General features: G+C 42.9%; 1 protein-coding gene across 15 annotated transcripts in view; it reads right to left on the bottom strand.

Annotated features, from left to right (window-relative positions):
* Positions 1-1547: 1547 nt before the first annotated feature.
* PARD3 (par-3 family cell polarity regulator) overlaps positions 1548-22864 on the bottom strand; it is a 645516-nt gene continuing 624199 nt past the window's right edge. For all 15 annotated transcript variants that reach the window (XM_032350010.1, XM_032350021.1, XM_032350015.1 and 12 more), the window contains 3 exons: positions 22082-22202; positions 9756-9883; positions 1548-3619 (listed from right to left, as the gene is read on the bottom strand). In XM_032350010.1, coding sequence (XP_032205901.1) covers positions 3223-3619; positions 9756-9883; positions 22082-22202 — 646 coding nt within the window. In that variant the 3' untranslated portion in view covers positions 1548-3222. The remainder of the gene's footprint in view (positions 3620-9755; positions 9884-22081; positions 22203-22864) is intronic.

The raw sequence follows: 22864 nt of genomic DNA, 5'->3' as shown, positions 1-22864 counted from the left end.
GACTTCTTCGGCAGGAAACGTGAGAAGCCTCATTTTCCTTCCTATTGTGCGGACAGCCCTGTCAACCGTGGGGTGGTTTGACTTCTGAGCAGTCTTTGGTCTAACCAGCCACAGGGAGAAGAGATGGTGGTGGCATTCAATGCACATATGATACAGACACCTTATAGAATATTATTGGATAATTTATACTTGCAAGACTTTCCATAGTCTTAATGGACCAAAAGTGGTGATGATGTAACTGTGGGACCATCTTTTCTGAGGGACGGCTGACTCACTCCACTTCCAACCTCACCTGAGTATGGGCTGTGGTGGGGCTGCCTGTCCCCTGGCATGGGTTGGAACTTCCCCCCCTCACCCCCCAGAGGCTGCAGCGTCCAGTGCACGTGCTGACCACACCCACCCTGGCTCCCTACTACAGATATGCTCTTCCTGTGACACCAGCGAGTCCCTGGAAAGTACTCTGGAGCCAGAAGGCCGTCATTTAGGCAAGTCTGCTGGTAGAGCGTATTCCCACTTCTGTGCTGACTCATTGCGAGTCCTACTTCTCCTCTCAGTGCGACCCAAATAGTCAGTATTCATCTACAAATCCCTTTGTGATTTGGGCCCCCACGATATTCACTATTACCTCTCCCGCTCCACTTCTGTCAGTTGAGACAAATAACCTGCGAGTTTTGGCATCTGCAATGGGCCTCCTGGTCAGTGAGAAAATTAACCAATCTGCCCACCTTCTCTTTGCTACTTTCCCACACCTTGCATGCATACAAGAACCCAAGACATGCTATTTTCTTGGCTTGCTATACACTTCTCGTTACTAATCCTGAGGTGACAAAATTGGACTTAGTGACAGGCTGAAGGCTACCATGACAACCAGCTGATGCTGGTTGTGGAGCTGGCACTCCACACGGAAGGAATTTTCAACAGGTCTGTTTAAAAAGCTTGCCCTCTGGGCGGGGGCCACATGGGTATTTATGCACGAGACACACCTAGGGATATGGTGCCCTTTATGTCTTCAGAGGACCGTATGCATGTTAATGAATCTAAAAGAAAGAGTGAAGCCTTATTTTGTAATTTGGGAAAGAAGAACTGGTTGGTATTAGAAGTGGAAAAGAATCTGGACCTTTCTCTGGGCTCACAGTATGCAAGGTGGGATTCCCTCAAAATGCTTGGCTCTGCTGAAGCGATCCAGAGGGAGCAAGGGACAGTAACGGAAATATGATGTGACTTCCTGCATAATTTTTCTCTTATGTAGCTCTAGAGTATTGACTCCTTCCATTCTGCACTCCCCAGGCTTCTTTCGGCAGCCTGGGTCTTTCAGTAAACTCACTAAGGCGGTCCCTCTTTCTTTCCTGCCCTCTCTCTCCTCAGGTGTTCAAGTAAGCGGTCAATCACCCACCTCTGCATCTGCACACAGACAGACAGAAGGAAACTTTCAACTTTTTCTAAATGTGGGGGAAAAAAAATCACATCTGCTAATATACTTAAAAAAAAAACAAAACCAAACCACCCAGCTAGGAGTTTCCACAGGAACACTACAGACACCACAAAGAACAGGAAGAAATATGCCTTTTATTAGAAGTCTCATATGTACAGGGAAAGCTGTTTCTCACAGCTCCGGGAAGGCTGTGAGAAAGAGCCACTGTCATCCAAGGTCACCGTGCTGACATTGGTAACACCACTGAGTATCGCCACACATTAGGAACACAAAGAACCATTACACAGAAATGCAAAAAAGACAATAGGTACGTGTGGACATTTCACATATTTTCTAAAAACAAGTGGACACAAAAATACAATGTGCCAGTAAAAAAAAAAAATACGTATATCAGTACATGTCTTTTTTTTGTTTGTTTTCTTTTTTTTTCTTTTCTTTTTTGTTAATACATGGTATGCTGAGCTTTCACGTCAAGCCTTTGCACCTCGGGATTTGCAGGCACTTTAGCAACCCAGCCATGGTTTACAGTACACGACGGTCAGACCGACAGCTGAAAACGGGAGCAACCAAGGTCCTCATGACCCCCACACACCTTACAATATTGACACGAGAGCCCAGGCTTTTGTTACCACTGTTTGGGGACACCAGAAGGTTTGCCGTGTGACAGAACAGCTTTTCCCTTATTTGTCTTCTTTGTCTCCGGGCAGAATTATTTGGGAGCCCGGATGGTATCACCAGGCAGAAATACAACGCACTAGGCAAATGTCATTTCCAACTGACTTTCAACACCATAGAGAGCAGATGAGTTTTGAGAATCCCAAAATGACTGTCTGATTTCTCTTTGTCCCACTCTATGCCCTTCCTGCCAACCTGTCAAATGCAAACTAATTAAAATAATTACTGGGATGTTGTGGGCCAGAAGCTCATCCTGGGAGAATTCTTTTCTCAGCTCCCACCTCCCACATCACGATACACACAGGGCGGGTGGGCTGGCTCTATCGGTCCCCGACCAGGAGTCTGTCCCTCTCCCACGCCCCCCACACAGAGCTGCGCTGACTCAACACACGTGTCAGGAACATGACTGAACAAGCGTATTTATAAACACGGACGAGAATGATCGCTTTAGTGGTAATGTCGAGTTCTAAGGCAGTGGCAAAAGGACCCCCCATGATAACCAGACAGTGTTGGATATGGCTTAGCTTCTTTCATGGGATGAAGGAACGTTGCTGTGGCAAGGAGCTGAGAGAGAACAGGGAAAACCATGCTGATTACAAAGTACTATAAATGACTGTGCTGTGAAGTACCATAAGGCCCCAATTTCTGGTGTCTGTCACCCACGCAGATCCGCCAGACACTGGGACGTCGCCTCACATCAAAGAAAACTGAAAGGGGAAAAAGAAGGATCCGTATCACCCTCACTTCAAGGTAATTTGTCACCCTAAGTTGTCAGGGGCCGAGATGCAGTACCACGGACAGCTCACCATGGGGGGTGGGGGCGGGGGCGGGGGCGGGGCACAGTCCTGGGACTCCAGAGAGACGCAGAGCACACGGATGCCTTGAACCGATGATTGTCGGGAGGCGGGAAATCCTTCCATGAAACAGACACTGGAGACATGGTGGCAAAGACATTAAGGCCTTCCACTTCTTTGCCCACGTTGCGTAAAGGCACTGATACCAACAACAGAAATATTCCATAGTACCATCGAGGTTTTAAAAAAACTCCCAAAATACAAGTCTTCGTAAGAAAATGTCCTTTATTGCCTGACACGGAGCCGCCGCTCTTCTCCTGCTCAGGAATAGAAGGGTTTCCCTTTCTCAGGAGTCTGGAGTCTGTTCAGCCTAGCGACCTGAGAAGGGGAGGGGGGCACATCCTGCCGGAAGGGCCCCTTGGGAGGGGTATAACTGGGGTCCTGGACTTTCTTGTATGAGTCATAGTTGTTGAGCCCCTCTGGAGGAGGTGGCTGCTTCTTCATCTGCTGCTCTTTCCGCCTCTGCTCCTGGCGAAGGAGCTCCTGCGTCTCCAGCATCACCCTGGCGTTGAAGCCGTGCCCGCCCAGGTAGCCGTTCCTGGAGCCTTGGTAGCTGGAGTACCTGGGGTTCTCCTTGGCACTCTGGAAGCCTTCCCCGGGGGAGTAGTTCTGCTCCCAGGAATCCTGGGACACGGAGCTGGCGTTTTTCCTGCTTTGCCTAGAAAGCAAATCCCGAAGGTTAGTACAGGAGGGTTGGGAGAAGGGGAGAGAGAGAAAGGAAGCAAGGAGAGAGAGGGCAGGGGCGGGGGGACAAAGCGGGGCAGAGAGGCAGGGAAAGTGGAACATGCATTTGAATCTCTCGATCAAAGGTGCTGAGCTACAATCATGCATCACCCAGAGTGATGGGGGGAGGGGTCCCCGGAGGATTAAAACACGACTGTCAACAAACAGTGGCCAGACAGGGGAGAGAGCTAAGGGACTCCGTGGCATCCAGCAAAAGGGTCCTCTGACTGCGTCTGGGTAGGCATTGTCTGTTCTGCTTGGGGTAACCATATGTCCTGCCATTTAGATAGACACACCGGCAAGACGCTATACAGGAGTATTAGAGATCTGGTAGCTTCGGCCCCAGCTGTAATTGCTCGTTTCAGAACGTTACAATTCAACCCTAAACAAGCAAAACAAATATTTTACACAGCTGCCACCATAATGCCCGAGTCTCGAGCTAATATGAAGTGCCCGTAATGGATTACGGTATGAGTTCAGTTATGAAAGATTTAAGTCTAGACTCCTATATGATGAAAAATGCAACAGGCGGTCCCTTAAAGCCCCGGCTTTCGAGATGTATATGTCAGCAACTGACACTCTTCAGAAAACATGCTCATCAAGCTGGTGAAACCTGGAAGGCTGGAGAGTAAGCACTATTTTCCCACACACTGCACCCTCTCCGAGGGCTGGGACTGTCTCCTTCACTCATTTTCTGTCATCCCAGGATAGGGAAATAAATCAGAGTCATATAGAAATTTCGAAGTCTTATCACTTCTGCAATAAAGTTGCACATCATTTTCAGGAAACATTATTGTTCTGAAACATCTTTAATTTACTATCAAGTCTCTAGATGCTTTTATGAATTTACAATAAGATTGGCTATGATAAAGTAAAACAATTTGGTGCCAGAAAGGAAGACATGTCCTAATTTTTCGCCTTAAAAATGGAAGAGAGGAAGAGAGAATTGAGTAATAAAACAAAATATATTGCTCCATTTATCAATAAGAAAATCATCTGGCGACAGTATGTAGTGCTCAGCCTTTCACATCAACACACACGACATGACGGAATGTTCAGGAAGACTCGTGTGAAGGGAAAATAAGGTCTAGGCAGCTACAGGGCTCCCACAGGCATGGAGAAATTTGCATTTTTGAACATTCAGAAGTGCTACCAATATGGTTTGGGATGAAATCTGCCCATTTTCCACATGGCCTAAAATGCAGCTGGGGATATTTTCAATAAGGAAAATGAACTAATGTCCAGCATCATCTCTGGATATGACTAAGATTAATTGAGCAGTCCCCAGTATCTCTATCTGGCTCTCTTTTAATGGGAATCGGACCATTTGTACCATCAGCCCAGGCAAGAATCCTTAGATTTGATGGAATAGTTTATTTGCCTAAAGCACTGATTATCTTCACTTAAAAAGTCATAAATTAATCTGCCCAGGGACATGAATGATGGAAAGTGCCAGCTTGGAACCAGGGATTTGACATTAATCATGAAACTTTAATTAAAACAACGAACTTGTTACTGATGTTCCAGCAACAAAAGTGGAATTCCTTCATGGGTTAGTTATCAATTTAAAGATAACCAGAAATAGGCTGCAGAAATGTCAGCTCTTTTCCATTCTTAGCCTACTGAGATCCACTAACCGTCTCCACCCCCCAACCCCAGACTCTATAAAGCCCGAGGCTTTGTTCTATGGCACTCATGCACCAGAAGTGGAATTCTGAATCCTTTCAGGAAGACAGAGTCTTTTGTATTTAAACACACGGAGAAGTTACCAAAGGTCTGTTAGGGACAGACATTATGATGATGTGAGAGAAAGAATTTCTGGTAGCTAAAATATTCTTCAAATTAGGCAGGCCAGAGGGAAGAGAGCAGATCTGCCTGAGATATGAAGTAAGACACGTGGGGAAAGTACATACGCATGGGTACACACGCACGCACATGGGTACACACACACACACATGGGTACACACGCACGCACATGGGTACACACGCACGCACATGGGTACACACGCACGCACATGTGCCCATGTGCACACGCACACACACCCGTGCTGGCCCGTGCCCGTGCACGCACTCTTGGTAAGGAAACCACTGGTACCAATAAGCCCTTGATTAAGGAGAGGACGAGAAATCAGCAGCTCATAAAGAAACTCCAGAATAGAGCAGACAAGGAGAGTTTTCTACACTAGGCTAGGATCAAGTGGACAGAGATTCCAATCCTGTCTGCCACTCACCAGGTGTGTGATCCTGGGAGGGTTATACTGTTTGGGCCCAAATTGTCTCATCTGTGAAATAGGCTAGATACTAATGGCATAGGATATGGGGAGAAATCAAGGAAAGAGGACGTGTCTAATGCTTCGAAAAGCATGGCACACAGTGAATGGTTAACTAATGGGCGTTGGAAGTATAGTTTGAAGGCCAAGTCACTTTGCCCTCAAAGATGAGCCTCTGGGTTTGGGGGGCATTTTTATGACCAACAGGGAAAAAAATAAGCAAAAATAAGCATCCGTCCTTTGTCAGGAGGACTGGGCCGAGACCAAGATCTTAGCGGGAGAGGCACCAAATAACTGAGGTGGTTTCACTAAGTGAAAGCAACCCCACTTCCTCAGAGACTGGAAAGGAGTTTCTGACTATCCCATGATTTCTTAGTCAAAAGCCACAAATTAACAACAGCAGGAACAGAATATCAATCTCCTTTCACTGAACTTCTTCATAACGAACACAAAGGTTTGTTTGGTCCTGGAAAGAGCCCACTCGAGTCTTCTGAATCCACTCAAAGCAAATGCCCGGGTTTGGCAGTAACTGCTACTCAATGATGACAACCACTTCCAAGATGGCCTAAAGACCACCACCCTGTAGACGGCTTACACCAAAGACCCAATGCTTCAGGAAAGCCATCTTTCTGTCCGTGACTGTAAGGGAACATACTTCTACTCAGTTTTAGAGTTGCCTTTTGAACACTAAGAAACTAATCTAGAAATGTTAAAAGGATTAAAAAGAAGAAAGTAAAAAAGAAAAAAAGATAACTAATTTAGGAATTTAAAGATTTAAAAAGAAATCCTAGTCTGGTTGAGAATTAAGTGTGTGTTCACTCAGGTCTCTCCTTCCAAACGAGTGTTATTACCTGAGTTTCTTACTGACATTTCAAAATGTAACTCGAATTCTGTCTAGAGGTTTGTTAATTACAGTTAGAATTTACAAACCTCTCCCCCTGTATCCAGCCCTCTAATTCAAACCACCTTGTCCAATGCTACTGATACAAAGAACGACCATTTGTTTGATTTTATGCTCCACTTTGCAAGAGAATTTCTGCTGTGTGTGAAGTCTTTTTGATATCAAATGCCACACCAACTTGTTTAGACAAAACTCGAATTGTCAACATCCAAAAGGCAGAGGTCAAGTGTCTTTAAAGAATCTCACATGTCAGAAATGTGGGTTTGACTCAAGCCCATGGAGGCTGTTGCAATCTCTCCCTGAGCTCCTCTTTGGTCTCTCTACCTTCCTCTAGATCTCTGCACACAGCCTTCGTCAAGTGGTGCCGCTCTACAGGGAGCCAAGCTGGGGGCAAGGTTCCGGAATCTTCCTCACAATCGCCACTCCCATTGAGAAACTGTTCTCTGATGGAAGAGAACAACAGGCTGTACAAGGCCTACCAGCCCTCTTGCCTGAAACTACAGCTCATTCTTTTTGGAATTTCTGCTTTTCTCCTACTAATACAGAACACAATGCCTGGTCCTAAGGGGGCTTTGGTCAACCCAGAGGGATTTTCTGTCGCCACTGGCAGTGGTAGAAGGAGCCCTCTCCATGAATCAGATCCTTCTTCTGGGTTCTTCAGAAGGGAGAGGGACGGCAAGCAAAGGCAGCTCAGAGAAGGAGGAGGTGGGGACGAGAGCAGAGGCTCAGTCTGGAATACTGGGCTACCTGGGAGCACGACCAGGAGAAAGTCAGCAGAAACACCCCATCTGTCCTTGTCCTCTTGCCCAGCACCGGGACCTGACAGGCTCTTCTTCTACCACGTGTCCTTCCAGGCCCTCGGCCACCATCTCTCCCACTTCCCTTCCTTAGCCGCATGCATTTCCTAACTCACTCCGCCCCTTACATAAGCTTTCTGATATTTTTCCTTCATCTGTTACACTCTTGAACACCACAAACATTTAAGAAGCCAAACAATTGGCCAATAAAATCAGATCACAGCCCTGCACAGGCAATGCTGTTCCCATGGGCCACGACGTGCTCCTGACCACCAGGTAGGTCAACAACGCACATAACTGCACTCATCTTTCTGATGCAAACCAAGCCACACGGGCGGGGTGGAGGGCTTTGACACAGAACCCCTTTGTGTAGAATCCTTCAAGTGTTCTCCGTTTGATGCACTGAGCTGATTCATACAGTGGCCTTCTTCCAAATGCTAAGGGCAGTAGAGCACAGAGAGAAACTTTACACCTACTCCCATTAAAATTCCAGACTTGAGAACCAAAACCTTTGGTAGCAATGAGCCTTATGAAATTAGGGTTTAGGGCATGGGCAGGTTTGGGTTCTGAATGTTGGCAGAATCAGCTGTGAGACCTTAGAGGAGGTTACCTAATTTCACCTAGCTGCTTCCTTGTAGGACAACATGATTTCCAAGGTCCTGTCTAGACCTAAACTTCAATGACTTACTTAGAGAGGGCTAAATAAAAATATTCTCCTATTTAAAAGAAAAAGCCAGTCTCCTATTTAAAAGAAAAAGTAATTTAGTTTTCTAAGGAGATATAGCTTTATAGATTAAAAAAGAAAAACCGAATGAACAATACTACAATACTAATAATACTACGATCATGATGACTACAATAAAGTATTCAGCCTGGGAGAGAATTTCATTCATATCTTCATTCCCTTGTCTGATCTGCAACAATATAGCCAAGTCCCTCATGGTTATTATAGTGATTATTTAACATTTAAAGGGACTCATCATTCTTAAAAATTTGAAGGAAATCAAGACTACTTTTATATCAGTCGGTCAAGTTTACATGTAGAAGCACTTGCCGCCCCGGCCCCCAGGGCTCTGCTTGCATTCCAGGCGATCCACCTGATACAAACATAGTCAACATAGTTTCTTTCCCACCCAAAATGTTTTTGTCACCTGCTTTTGAAACAGAACAAATGTCTGTTAGGAATTGTGATTATCGGAGTGCCTCCTGAGAAGTTTGGGAAGACGAGCGTTTTTAAGTGCTTTTATTCTTTTTTTTTTTTAAAGATTTTATTTATTTATTTGACACAGAGAGATCACAAGTAGGCAGAGAGGCAGGCAGAGAGAGAGGAAGGGAAGCATGCCCCCTGCTGAGCAGAGAGCCTGATGTGGGACTCGATCCCAGGACCCTGGGATCATGACCTGAGTGGAAGGCAGAGGCTTTAACCTATTGAGCCACCCAGGTGCCCCAAATGCTTTTATTCTTTACTGTGCGTGGAGGAAATAGCTAAATGGAAAAAGGTCTACCATTTCAAAGTATTAGGGCTCAGTCACCCAAGAGACCCTACCAGCTTGTCAGCTAATGAGGCAGGCATCCCTGGGACTCTCTGGATCAGCACTGAGCAAAAGCAAGGATGGCAGGAGAGTAAGAGCAAGATCCCGCTGAGCACAGACCACAGAGCCTTCACCCCTACCCTTTCACAGAGCCCTGGATCCACACCGTACCAGACATACTGGTTGGCCTACCCAGCCAGGCAAAGCAAGAGTTAGCTTTCCATTTCTCAGCGGAAGAGACCGTCTAGTCCACGGCCCCCTCGGAAGTAGCAGAGCCAATACCAGATGGGAAGTGTGACCCCTCAGCCCAGTCCTCCTATGTCAGCTCATCTTGCTCTCAGTCGGGGAGTTTGGGGTGAGACCAGCAGCATCCCCTGCACAGGGAGATGGCCATGCAGGCTGAGCCATGCTCCCCTCCCCCCGCCTCTCACCCCCTACCCTCCACCCCACCACCACCCTGAGGCTGCTTCCCGCAGGGCTACGGCAAGAGTGGGAGAAGCCAGTGCGATGTGTCGCAGGGAGGGGTTTGCTACAGCCAGGGTGGCTGTGAGCTCAGGGCGAGGCCTCCTACCGGGGCAGGGAGCTGTACTGGCGCTGAGCCTGCTGGAACCCTTCGCGCTCCTCCTGCCGCTGGCGCTGCATCTGCACCTCCACCGACACCGAGTGCCTGCCGCTCTGCGCCGCCGCTCTGGAGTTCGGCTGCGGGAGGGAAACGCACATCGGTTAGCAAGAAGGGAAGGGTGGATGTCACCGGACAGCTTGACCGCGCTCCGATGCATAAGGATTGCCTCGGAAACACATTACACATTCTGTGAATTTTTAAAAAGCCCATGGCTGTGTTTTCTATTTGCTCTTCTGAGCGCGCAGTACTCAAGCATCTTAAATTTTGATTATGGCTGGAGGATGGTCTGAAATTGAGAGGTCAACTTTTCTAGTCTTCCTCACGAGGTTTGGTAAATACCAACATTAGATACCACTTTGTATCCCATGTCTCTCTGGCAAACATAGGGGAGTGAGTCTGCTCAGAAGACCAGAGGAAGCCAATGCCAAAAATAAACAAGTCCCTAAACATCTGCTATAATAATTCACAAAAGTGGGGGGAGTCCGTGAACGTTGGCTGAGCTGGTGAATTGTTTCAGCAGCTACATATTTTAGCCTAGCAATAGACGACGATATAGTGGATTCCCCTTTTATTAAAGGATGACAGTTACATTTTGAATCAAGATTGGCTGAAACTAGTCATGCTTGCCATAGGTCTCCTCCAACCCACAGATGGCGACCACATGGGAACGGAAACACTCATCAAAAGAACAAACCCCAAAGCTAACAGGTACTTGAATGGGTTATGAGATAATACATGTTGCCTTCTTATTAGGAAATGGCATGTTTTTTTTACCTGGGTTAATTAAATTCTATGGAGAAACTTTCACTTCTTCTGGCTAAACACAGGTCAGCAGGTCATCTAACTGACTGCTGCGTCTCAGCAAAATCAGATAACCGGGGGCGTAGACTGTTCCTTGCAGACCAAGCCCTGGTGGATGCTTCAACTTCTCACTGACAGTTTTCAGCTTATCTTCCCTTCTGGATCTGCCCTTTTAAATGAAAGTAACTCTGCTCAAAATAGACAGCGGTGCCTCTAATTTTACAAAACACCCACCAATGGTTTATCTTAGCATCGGTGACACTAAATAACCCATCTGGGCACTGTGGACCTCTGTTCCCCTTTGTGTTACGCAACATTGTGCAACAGGCATATTCTGCGTGAAGAATGTCTCTTGAAAACAAGCTATTGATTTTCTTAGGGAGTTGAAAACCAATGGCAGACTTTGACTCGACACTAATTTCCTAAAATAACAGAGTCTTCGCATTCGCTCCGAGAGTCGTAAGATAACATGTGGGCTTGCTACTTAAGGAGTGGCTCCTGTGGTTGGCTTTTGTGTGAACAGAATGCAAGCATCGTCTATTGTTCTCTTTCTGCCTGGCTAGCATTATCTTATTTGTTGGTAAGCAATAATAAGGCAATATATGGGACAAAAATTTCAAAGCATATGGGCATAGTCAGTGAGCATATTAAAAATATCCCGATACAAAAATAATGTGTGAAGAGATTAGGCTTTACAATACCCCAGTCTCTACTAGTGGATGTTTATAACTACACTCACCGGAACGAATGTGTGTTCTGAGACCCGCTCCACAACACCGTTCAAATAACACATCAGTGGTGCCTTCAGCAAGGAAAACACTTTGCTGAGTGAGTTCTGCTTATCCAAACAAAGCATCATCCAATTGTTCATCAACTCCATTAAGGAAGACAGACATTTTCTTCCATTACACTTGATGAGGCTGGCCAAAAAGAGAACTGAGTGGTTCTATGGTTCATGGTGAGGCATGGGAAGCTTGAAACAAGCCACTGGATGGAGGGAAAGCAAAGCAAGAAAATACTACACAATTGCCTTTACACCCTCAAAAAAGAACCACGTTTCTCTTTCCCTTTCATTCAGTATAAGCTGTATACATGTGTCAAGCAGTCTTGAAAGATCTGGCATTCTCCAGTAGGATTTAGTCACCAGCTTTTTAAGCTCATGCTGTTCTGTGACACACTGCTTGTGGAGATGTGAGAAGAAAATGCAAGGTCTTGTAGAAATTTCAGGTGTATTTTTAAGTTGTTTCTCCCAGAGGCCTGAAAATTTGATTCTGACAGGAAAAAAAAAAAAAAAAGAAGAAGAAGAAGAAGAAGAAGAAGAAGAAGTTGAAGGGCTTTTGTTTCCTCCAGTGTGTGGTTTCTGATACCATTCTCTTCAAACCTTATCAGTGGCAAGCATCTCGTTGGATCTTGATGCATTCTAATAATAAAATTATCATCACACGGGATCGGAAAACTTAACATGAGTGAATGAATTTGGTATTGGCAAACTGACATATGTCACCCTAGTTTGCCCACGAGGATGAAATATACACCTTAACCTTACCATGAATATTTTATTCCATTTCTCTTTTTCTAAGTGTGCAAACGGGTAAGTTCTTAAAAAGAATCACCCTTATCTTTAGGATGAAACGTTAACTGAGCTGCCGATTTCCAGGAGGCTTAGATGCATGAGCAGCCCAGAGCAACACCTAGGTAAGTTCATCCTGGCAAGTTTCATACTTGGCCCGAATCAAAAATAACCTGACCCATGGTTTCAATGATGATCACATAAAAATGTAAATTGTGGGAACAGTATTATAATGGACAATCCTGACTTCTAAATACTGGGGTTTCCATCTCTCTGGCAGAAATAGAATAATGTATCTGGAGGCCAGAAATCACAAAAATAAAGAAATGAAGAAAGGTAATTTGTAACCCCAGAGAGAAGTGCAGGTTTTCAAATAAAACAGTATCAACAAACACCACAACAAAGTAACAAGTATACAGGGAAACACATGGGTAAATTACAGTTGTTATAATTCTGGAGATTCACCAGCCAATAAGGTAATAGCTCTGTTTTTAAGAGTGCAAATTACAAATAACCTGGCCTTGTTCAAAATGAAATTTGTGACAAGCAATGACCTTTCAAGTAAAAAAATAGCCAAGGTTGCCACAGCGATGGTAATGTAGAGATTGTAAATAGAAATAAATACGTGGTGATATAGTACAAGTACACTCGAGGGCCATGATATGTGGATCTCTTCATGGTTCCTGTTTAAAACCACAGTGAAAACTATGTTACTTTTGTAAGTGAGTTGCAAAGTGCTGGTCTTTATCATGATTATAGAGAGATATTATTTATACCGTACAAACAACTATATAAGCTTTGGAAAAGCTACACAACTTGCCCATTATTTACTGGTGTAAAACAAAATATTAAAAATATCTACAAAGTGTTTTCATCACATTAAGTCATTAACTAAGCATTTTCCTCAGTTATACAAAAATCATTCTTTTGCAGAAGTGAAAATAATCAATACAAAAAATAAAAACACAAAACCAAAATGGTTAACAGTTCATGGGCTAAAGAAAGAAAAAAAATAAATTATGCACCATACAATGTTCCAGCGCAGTTAGAACTAGGCAATGTTGGTCAAACTTTTAGAGCTTAATACACAAGTGCATGTGTTACATAGGAAAGAAAATTCATTAATGTTTTATGAACATTTAGAGAAAATAACTTTTAGATACTCTTTTCTTCATGTAAAGCAGCATGTAAGCCTACGTGTGTGTGCACCTGTATCTGTTTACATATACACACATGTATGTGCTATTCTTATAAATTATAGAGAGAGAGGGAGAGAGGGGCTGAGAGGGGCAACAAGGAGAGGAAGAGAGAGAATCTTAAGCAGGCTCCACAGCTAGCATGGAGCCTCAATCACATGACCCTGGGATCATGACCTGAGCTGATATCAAGAGTCAGAGGCTTGGGCGCCTGCCTGGGTGGCTCAGTGGGTTAAAGCCTCTGCCTTCGGCTCAGGTCATGATCCCAGAGTCCTGGGATTGAGCTCTGCATCAGGCTTTCTGCTCCGCGGGGAGCCTGGTTCCTCCTGTCTTTCTCTCTGCCTCTCTGCCTACCTGTGATCTCTTGTCTGTTAAATAAATAAAAATAAAATCTTAAAAAAAAAAAAAAAGAGTCAGAGGCTCAACTGACTGAGCCACCCAGGAGCCCATCCAAATGATACTTTTGAGTGACTTTCCTATTTAAATTATCAATGATCAAAATTCCCAAATTTTCCCATACATTCAAAGAAGGGCACATATTGAAAGCAAAAATGAGCTACAAGAAGTTTGTCTGCTTCGGAGGCAAAGCTGTGGTGAAGATGACGGCCACGATCACTGAAAGAACACACGCCCACCTGAGATCTGGAGTCCCCATTTCAGCAATTCAAATGTGCTGCAACCCTAATATGCATCCCACGTGCTGATAAAAATGGTAATTTACACATTTGGTAGCGGGCAGGAAGAACAGCTATGCCACTGAATCACGTAAAGAATGTAAAACGTTTATTCTTTTTAAAAAGGGGCAACTGCTAATCTTGGTAATTATTTTCTGGAGCAGACCCACCAAAAACTTTTAATCAAGACAAAGTTAACTTCTGTCTATTGATCCTGCCTTCGCAGCCCTCCACCTCTACCCCATCACCCAAGGTACTTCTACAACTATTGATCTAACTCTTGTGGGTTCTGAATGTTGAAAAGCTTAATTGCTACTAATGATGTGACTAATGCTTGAAAAATCTGCAGAGCATACCAGTTTCCCTCATAAAGTTTTTATAAATACATGTTTGATTTTTAGACACCGTTTGTCTCTGTCTCCTCTTTCCCAACCAGTGCCTGGATCTACTTCCCCCCGCCGCCCCGCCCTCAAACAGCAGGTAGGATGAAAATACAGAGTAGCTCTACAGAACAGGCGAGCTCTCTAGTGGCACGTGCTAATGGCAACCCAAAGCAGCGTCACTCGTTTCCACTACCTGACACCACTGTGGGTGGCACGGCCCACTGGTCATGGAGCCTTTGGCTAGGGGACGGGTCCTGGGGCTATAAGAAAGGGGTCTGCTTTGCAGCAGCGTGGAGGCTTTGGCCATGAGTAAAGGGCCCTCCCTTTCCTGTGGGAATGGCTTTCTCCAGGTCGACTTCTAAGGGAGGTGATTTCCACCCAATGTGGACTGAGAGGCCATCAGCTGAGAGAAGATATTTGTTGAGTAAAGGCATGGAGCCCCATTATAAGAAAATCAGAGCATATACCCTTGAAGCCTTAAGAAAGATGAAAACCAAAACAAAAGCATCATTTGCTCTGATTCCCCAGGTACAGGGAAGGCAATCTGGGGGCGTGGGGTGGCTGTGTACTACCGACTGGCTTGCTAATTAAAGCAGACAAAACCCTAAAAAGGGAAGAGGAGCCATTAAAAGTGCAAGACAGAAAAATGGAGAAAAGGGAAGATTTTTTTTGTTGTTTTTAATATTTGTTTAAAGATAGCTAGAAGAAAGCTTGGGGGAGAAGAGGGTATTCACATCACAGAGGATCAATTTTCCATCTGAAGGACTAAACTACTTTCAGTCACTACCAACCCGGGATGGAAAGGATTTAGCAATATAGCTATTAAAGGCTCCATTATCCCATCTATCAACCGCCTCAGCCAGCAAGTCTCCTTGTGGGCAACACTCAGGTATCTGCAAAGTTTTAACAGCATACTGTACTTCTGTCTGCAGCCTGCAATTTAATTCTTTTAAAAGCAACACTAAGTCCTGTCCATATCTGAGCTCTGTGATAATAACCCTAACCTCAGCTATTGTTCCATTATCTTAAGAAAGATTGAAAACAACTTGCTGCTTTATTTATGTTGTACCTGGCATGACACCCGGGAAGAAGTTGCTTTTTCTCCTTCTCCTTCTTCTTCTCCTTCTTCTTTTTTTTACCCAACTTGGGAGAGAATTCACTTTAATTATGGAGCTAAGGAAATTTTCTGGGCCTCTGCTCATCTAAAGACCTTTTGTGCCACAAATCAGCTCCCTTAGGCCCGAACATTATTTTGAACAAAAGCCCAGGAACAGGTGCATTCCACACTAGTGGAGTTTAGGGAGAACATTTTGAAAATGGATGAATGGAAAAGGGCTACTTGGATGAATTTTCTGCAGCATGGCTCTCTGTATGTAAAGTAATTGGCCTGGATCTTTTTCTATGTGATACATCTGGTTGCACTTTGTGTGTGGCATTTCCAACAAGCATGGCAATTTCAACTACTGTGGACTAAGACGGACACATAGTTTGAAGATGAGTTTGTGGCTCCTTGGAACAAAAATGATTGCAAACCGTTCTAATGGGTGAGATCATAGTCTCATCCTTTCCAAATACAGTGACCTTTCAAGGTCAGAGTACATACAGGAAAAGAAAAAAAAAAGACTCTAAGACATTCAAAGCTCATTTTATAAAACATAATAAAAACCATACACCCAGCTACCTTTTGAACAACTGAGCAGCTCTTATTAAGGCAATAATGAGAATTGGTAGGAAAATTAATACACTAGGTAGAATTACAGTCACTTGAAGTGCATTTATATGATCAGCAGAAAGGAGAGTACACAGCAAGATCCCAATTGTTTGAAAATTTAAAAAAAAAAAAGAAAGAAAAGGTCAACTTCTGACCCACAATTTAGGAAATTATTCCATTCTTATAGTAATCAGCTTGTCATCCAAATAATTCCCCACTCACTCATTACAGGAAATGATAATACAAGCCAAGTGGTCAGACTAAAGTTGTGATGGCATTTTGTTATACAATAATTTGGCCTATGACCTTCAGTAGGTGACTTTCTGGATGTGTAAGATTTTCTCAAACATTTTTCCTGACAGGATTGTATTAAGCAGATAAATAGAAATCTATGCCAACATATTCCCCACTACCATTAAGGAAAAAAAAATCCTTATAAATGAATCAAAATTGGTATTAAATCATTTCCACATCTTTCAATGAAAAACATCTACAGCTAAGAAGTACGAAATGCTCATTTAGCCTCAAACAAACTTGGACATTTGCATGGGGATACAATGTCAGCAACCAGAAGTCCAATCAATCTGAGTTCCCAAATACATGTTTCTCTCGTTCTCAAAGTTATATATTTACAATATATTACAACTTCAGTGAGGTGTTCTTTCTTTCAAGTTCATGCCGGCACATGTACTTGAAATCGAAATGATACAGAGAAGATGAGCACGGCCCCCAAAGGAACACCGAGGTCTTCTTTCAAGCCTTTCCTAACCAGTCACACTGATTTGGCCATGGTTCCTCTGTGCTTAATACTCTGTGCACACCTGTATCATAAACTGTACAAAATATTCTTTTCTTGTGGATCGGCTCGACTGCGGAGTTCTAAGGGTAATCTTTCCTTCCTGTCTTTGTCCTCCTGCACCAAACACACTGACTAGAACACAGCAGTAAGCACTCAATACATCTGATCAACTAAATAATTAATTATTTAATTCTGGTTTGAAATCCACATTCCCAAGTAAAGTAAAGAGGATTTCTGCTGCTCCTCACAGTGTGGTATGGGGACTAAGAAACCCAGGCAGGCTCTTGCTGGGTTAGGACTCTGTGTTTGAAAACCATTTTCATATAGGATTGGTCTTCTCCCTCAGGTGGCCACTGTACTCTTTCCTCTTTTCAGCCTTTCTGTGCAAATATACATAGCTAAGGATGTTTACCACACCTCAAAAGAGAATCCTGCTTCAAATCCACTGACATGATACATCACAACAATAAGAGAAAGGGTAAAAACCATCTGATCATGTCAAGAGATGCAGAAAAAGCATCTGACAAAGTACAACATCCATTCACAATAAAAACCCTCAAAAAAGTAGGCCCAGAGGGAATATACTTCAATATCATAAAGGGCATCTATGAAAAACCCACAGAGAACATCATACTCAATGGGGAAAAACTGAGAGCTTCCCCTAAGGTCAGGCACAAGATGGGATGTTCACTCTTCTCACCACTTTTATTCAGTATAGTGCTGGGAGTCCCAAAGCAATCATACAACAAAAAGAATTAAAAGGCATCCCAATTAATAAGGAAGAAGTAAAACTTTTGCCATTTCCAGGTGACATGACACTACATATAGAAAACCCAAAAGACTCCACCAAAAAACTACGAGAACTGATAAATGAATTCAGTAAAAGACACAGGATACAAAACCAATGTACAGAAATCTGCTGTATTTCTATACACTAATAATAAAGCAACAGAAAGAGAAAAGAAGAGAAAAATCCCATTTACAATTGCACCAAAAATAAAAAAATACTCAGGAATAAGCTTAATTAACCAAAGAGGTAAAAGGTCTATACTCCAAAACTATAAAATGGTGATGAAAGAAACTGAAGAGGACACAAAGAAATGTAAAGACATTCCATGTTCATGGATTGGAAGAACAGATATTGTTAAAATGTCTATACTACCCAAAGCAATTTACACATTTAGTGCAATCCCTATCAAAATACCAATAGCGTTTTTTCACAGAACTAGAACAAATAATCCTAAAATTTGTACGGGACCACAAAAGACTCCAAATAGCCAAGCAACCCTGAAAAAGAAAGCAAAACTGAAGGCATCAAAATTCCAGACATCAGCTTCTATTACAAAGCTGAAGAGATCAAGAGAATATGGTACTAGCACAAAAAAAAAAAAAAGACACACAGATAATGGAACAGAATAGAAAACTCGGAAATGAATTCACTATTATGTGGTCAATTAATCTTCACTGAAGCAGGAAAGAGTACCCAGTGGGGAAAAGACTCTCTCTTTGTCCAACAAATGGTGTTGGTTAAACCTGACAGCCACATGCAAAAGAATGAAACTGGACCATTTTCTTTCACCGTACACAAAAAGAAACTCAAAATGGATTAAAGACCTAAATGTGAGACCTGAAACCATAAAAATCCTAAAAGAGAGCACAGGCAGTAACTTCTCTGACATTGGCTGTAGCAACATATTTCTAGATATGTCTCCTGAGGCAAGTGAAATAAAAGCAAAATAAAGTATTGGGACTATAAAAACTATTTTATCAAAATAAAAAGCTTTTGCCCAGGAAAGGAAACAATCAACAAAACTAAAAGGCAGCTTACCAAATGGGTGAAGGTATTTGCAAATGACATATCTGAAAAGGGTTAGTATCTAAAATATATAAAGAGCTGATACAACTCAATACCCCAAAACCAAGTAACCCAATTAAAAAATGGCCAGAAGACCTGAACAGACATTTGTCCAAAGAAGACACCCAGAAGGCCAACAGACACACGAAAAGATGCTCAACATCACCTATCATCAGGGAAATGCAAATCAAAACTACAATGAGACATCACCTCACACCTATCAGAATGACTAAAATCAACAGTATGAAAAGCAAGTGTTGTTGAGGATGCTTATGCACTGTTGTTGGGAATGCAAACTGATGCAGCCACTGTGGAAAATAGTATGGAGTTTCCTCAAAAAGTTAAAAATAGAACTACCTTATAATCCAGTAATTGCATTATTGGATATTTATCCAAAGAATACAAAAACACTAATTCAAAGGGATACATGCAGCCCTATGTTTATTGCAGCATTATTTACAACTGGCAAGTTATGGAAGCAGCCCAAGTGTCTGCTGATACATGAATGGATAAAGGAGATGTGGAATACACACAATGGAATATTACTCAGCCATCAAAAGGAATGAAATCTTGCCATTTGCAATGACATGAATGGAGCTAGAGAGTATAATGTTAAGCAAAATAAATCAGAGAAAGATAAATACCATAAGATTTTGCTCATATGTGGAATTTAAGAAACAAAACAAATGAGCAAAGGAAAATAGAGAGAGAGAAACCAAGAAACAGACTCTCGACTACAGAGAACGAACTGATGGTTATCAGCGGGGAGGTGAGTGAGGGGGATGGGTGAATAGGTGATAGGGATTAAGAAGTACACCTGTTGTGATGAGCACCTGATGTTATATGAAACTGTTGAATCACTATATTGTACACCTGAAACTACCATTAACACTGTGTGAACTATACTGGAATTAAAATTAAAAACTTAATTAAAAAAAAAAAAAAGAAAGAACCATGCTTTAGGAAACCTAGTAGAAAGAGACTGAGTCAATTATGCCAAACAATATAAATAGATTAACATAATTCAGTCATGCTGCTACCTGGGAATGACTCAATTTACTTGATCAACTAAAAAATAAATGTTTTAGAAAAACAATGCCATTAATAGTAATATTGTAGCAGGAACACGATTAGAAATTTTCCTAGATGTTATATCTGCTGAACTTGTTTTATAACCTCCCAAAGTTAGTCTGGGCTTGATTTCACAATCAGGTCTTACTCTTGGATGTTGGTCTCATTTTGCCAATTGCCTGCTCTAAGGTTCCACCTTCCTCACTTGAACTGAGGTAGTACCACTTCTTCCATTTTTCCTTCTTCTATCTCAAAATTATCTTCCACAGACTCCAGTTTGACCCCTAAACCCCACAATCGAAACGTTTATAGGTTTCTGGCGTTGAGAAGAGTCTATCGAGGGTGTCGGATTTTAGGACCAAAAAGGACCTCAGAGATGACTGAAGGTCTAGAAAGGTGCTTCTCCAAGTTGAAGAGGCTCCAGAAGGACCCCACCAGGCCTTGTTAAAATATAGATTCCTGGGCCGCACCCAGAGAGGTTGAGATCCAGAAGGTCTGAGGCAGGGCCAGAGAATGTGCAATTATAACAAGTTTCGAAGTGGCAGTTCAAAGTGCTGGTCTGTGGACCACACTTGGAGAAGCTCTTCTTCTGTCTGCTTTAACTTACGCACTCAGCTTTCTTTTAAATTTTCATTTTATAACAAAGGGTTTAATAACCGGCGCTCAACCATTTACTCTAACTCTCTTGGTTTACAACATCAGAAAAGAGGCCTGAGGAGCCAGATCGCCTGGCCAGTAGGCCTGTGCTCTGTCCTGATACCATCTTTCTTCAAACTCCTAATCTAGCTTTGAAGCCTCCGACTACATTTCTACCTTTATCTCTGCTTCCCTACAAAATAACCAACTTCTCAATTCTGGGTCAGCTGGGTACATACCCTTTCCCAAATAAAACAGGATTTTTTTTAAGCCCTTTAAACCACTTTAAGCCCTTTCTAACATTACTAGTCCTCCTAGTCCTACTTCCCCAAGTATCTAGTGTAATTAAAATTCCAGCACATTGAACTGAACTCATGAGCTTTTTGGACCTTAATCTCTCATCTACTTTAGGAACTCACATGGATGGGATACCTTTGACCGCAAATTATCCAGAACTGTCCCACCTCCAAGATCCTGGACTCTTAAAAAATATACCTTCTTGCCCACAGCCCCCTATGCTTTCCAATCCGTAGACCACTGACCTTTCTTGCATCCTCCCAGGCAACTGGGGTAAAGCTTCCTTGAGCTGTACTTACCCAGCCTGGGCAATGTTCCACCAGCATCTTCCCAGGCCTCCAGAGTGCCTTCCCTGATTTTCTGTCATGTCTGTCTTGCCAATCCCCAACACTGAATTAATCCAAACATTGTTCTATTCCCAATCCTCTAAGCCCTGTTGGCTATGAGCACAGTACAATGTTGGCTAGACTTACTAATACTCTCAGCTAGAACCTCCTACCTCAAGCAGCTTGTATGTTCACCTCTCACAGATTCTCTCTCAAGTTTCCAAAGAGATTCCTCAAAATTCCTGCATCTTGAACCTCTCCACCCCCCACCCCCAACCAAATCTCCCCCAGTGCCTCCCATTCCCAGCAATCCCATCTTCTCCAAGGCAAAACACAAGAACAGAGAGCAAGTCTGGGGCTGGACTTAGGGGGATTAGCACAGTACTCTGTAGAATTTGGACTCTCTCTTCTGGGGCCTTGAGACGCCATTCAAAATTTTGCTTTAGAAAAATCACTGTGATGGCTGTGAGCAGGACACACTAGAACAGGGATTTGGGCAGCTAAACCAGAGGGATTCCACAAATACACAAAGGGGATGAGGGAAAATAAAGAATCAAGAATTCCTAAATACTATACTTCATGTACAGTAGATACACAATAGCCATGTGTTGCACTAATTTATTCTGGCTCTGATTCTGAGAAAATGTATATAGAAAAATATTTACTAAAGTTAAAAAAAAAAAGTGCATAGTTGAGAGCAAGAATCCCTTGGCTATGTCTTGTCATAAGGCAAATGCAACTGATTATGCAATGGACAGATGGTGCAACAAGATATAAAATGAAATTAGCAATGATGAAACCCAGATGGAAATGAGGAAAAGGTCAATATGTTAAAGGTCAAAGGAATTTGGCTCCATCTTGTCTTGTTTCATAAAGGACGAAGGTCAGAGCTCAGTGGCTCTTTACTGCAGGCAAGTTGTCAGACTGTTCTCTGTGCCGCTGAACCGCACACTCACCCAGGGTTGCTCAAAGCTATAGGTACGTCGCCGATCTTCTACGTCTTCATCCTGCTTCGCTTGCTGAAATTCTTGCCGTAGACGCTGTATCCGATCATGGTTGCTAGGAGTTGATCTGTTGCTAAAAGAGAGAAGGGGCAGCAGTGAACACCCTTCAGAGATACAATCTGTGATATGCAGTTGCTAGGGGAAGAAAATGGCAGCCGGCTGTGGAATGACACCGTTTAAGAGGCAGTGAGTTTATAAAACAGTATCTGGGCACTTAAAAGGCTTTCATTTTGTTCTTATGATTAAGACTTATTGAAGACTTACTTCAGATATTCCAGAGGGCAAGCAGTATTTTTAGACATTCCTGTTTTATGCAGTACTTTAAAAGCTTCATTTCCTTTCTGTAATCTGGCAAGGTGTTGGCAGCAACATTTTTTTGGAAAGGACATTGCATTAAGAGAAATACCAGGGTCCCATCCTCGCCCCTCCCCCTGCCGCCTTCTCAGACTAAGGCACTTAATACCTCTGAGGTGTGGGGTTTTATATACATATGAATTGGACATGATAATCATTTCTGCTCTAAATATCCTAGTTGCAACAACCAAATAACAACCAAGTAACAATACAGACTCACGAACGTGCAGTATTATTTTCATAACGCCATCATATAAAGTTTCTGTTTAGGAGTTATCTATATACAAAAGGCAGGTCTCACAGCATAAAGGACAAGCATTTAAAAAATAACTTGGGGTGGCAGTTTGATTTCACCAGTTAGCTAATAATAATGATGCCTTC

Source organism: Mustela erminea, chromosome 6 (assembly GCF_009829155.1).
Source record: "Mustela erminea isolate mMusErm1 chromosome 6, mMusErm1.Pri, whole genome shotgun sequence".
Taxonomy (NCBI): domain Eukaryota; kingdom Metazoa; phylum Chordata; class Mammalia; order Carnivora; family Mustelidae; genus Mustela; species Mustela erminea.
This window is presented reverse-complemented; position numbering and strand designations above follow the sequence as displayed.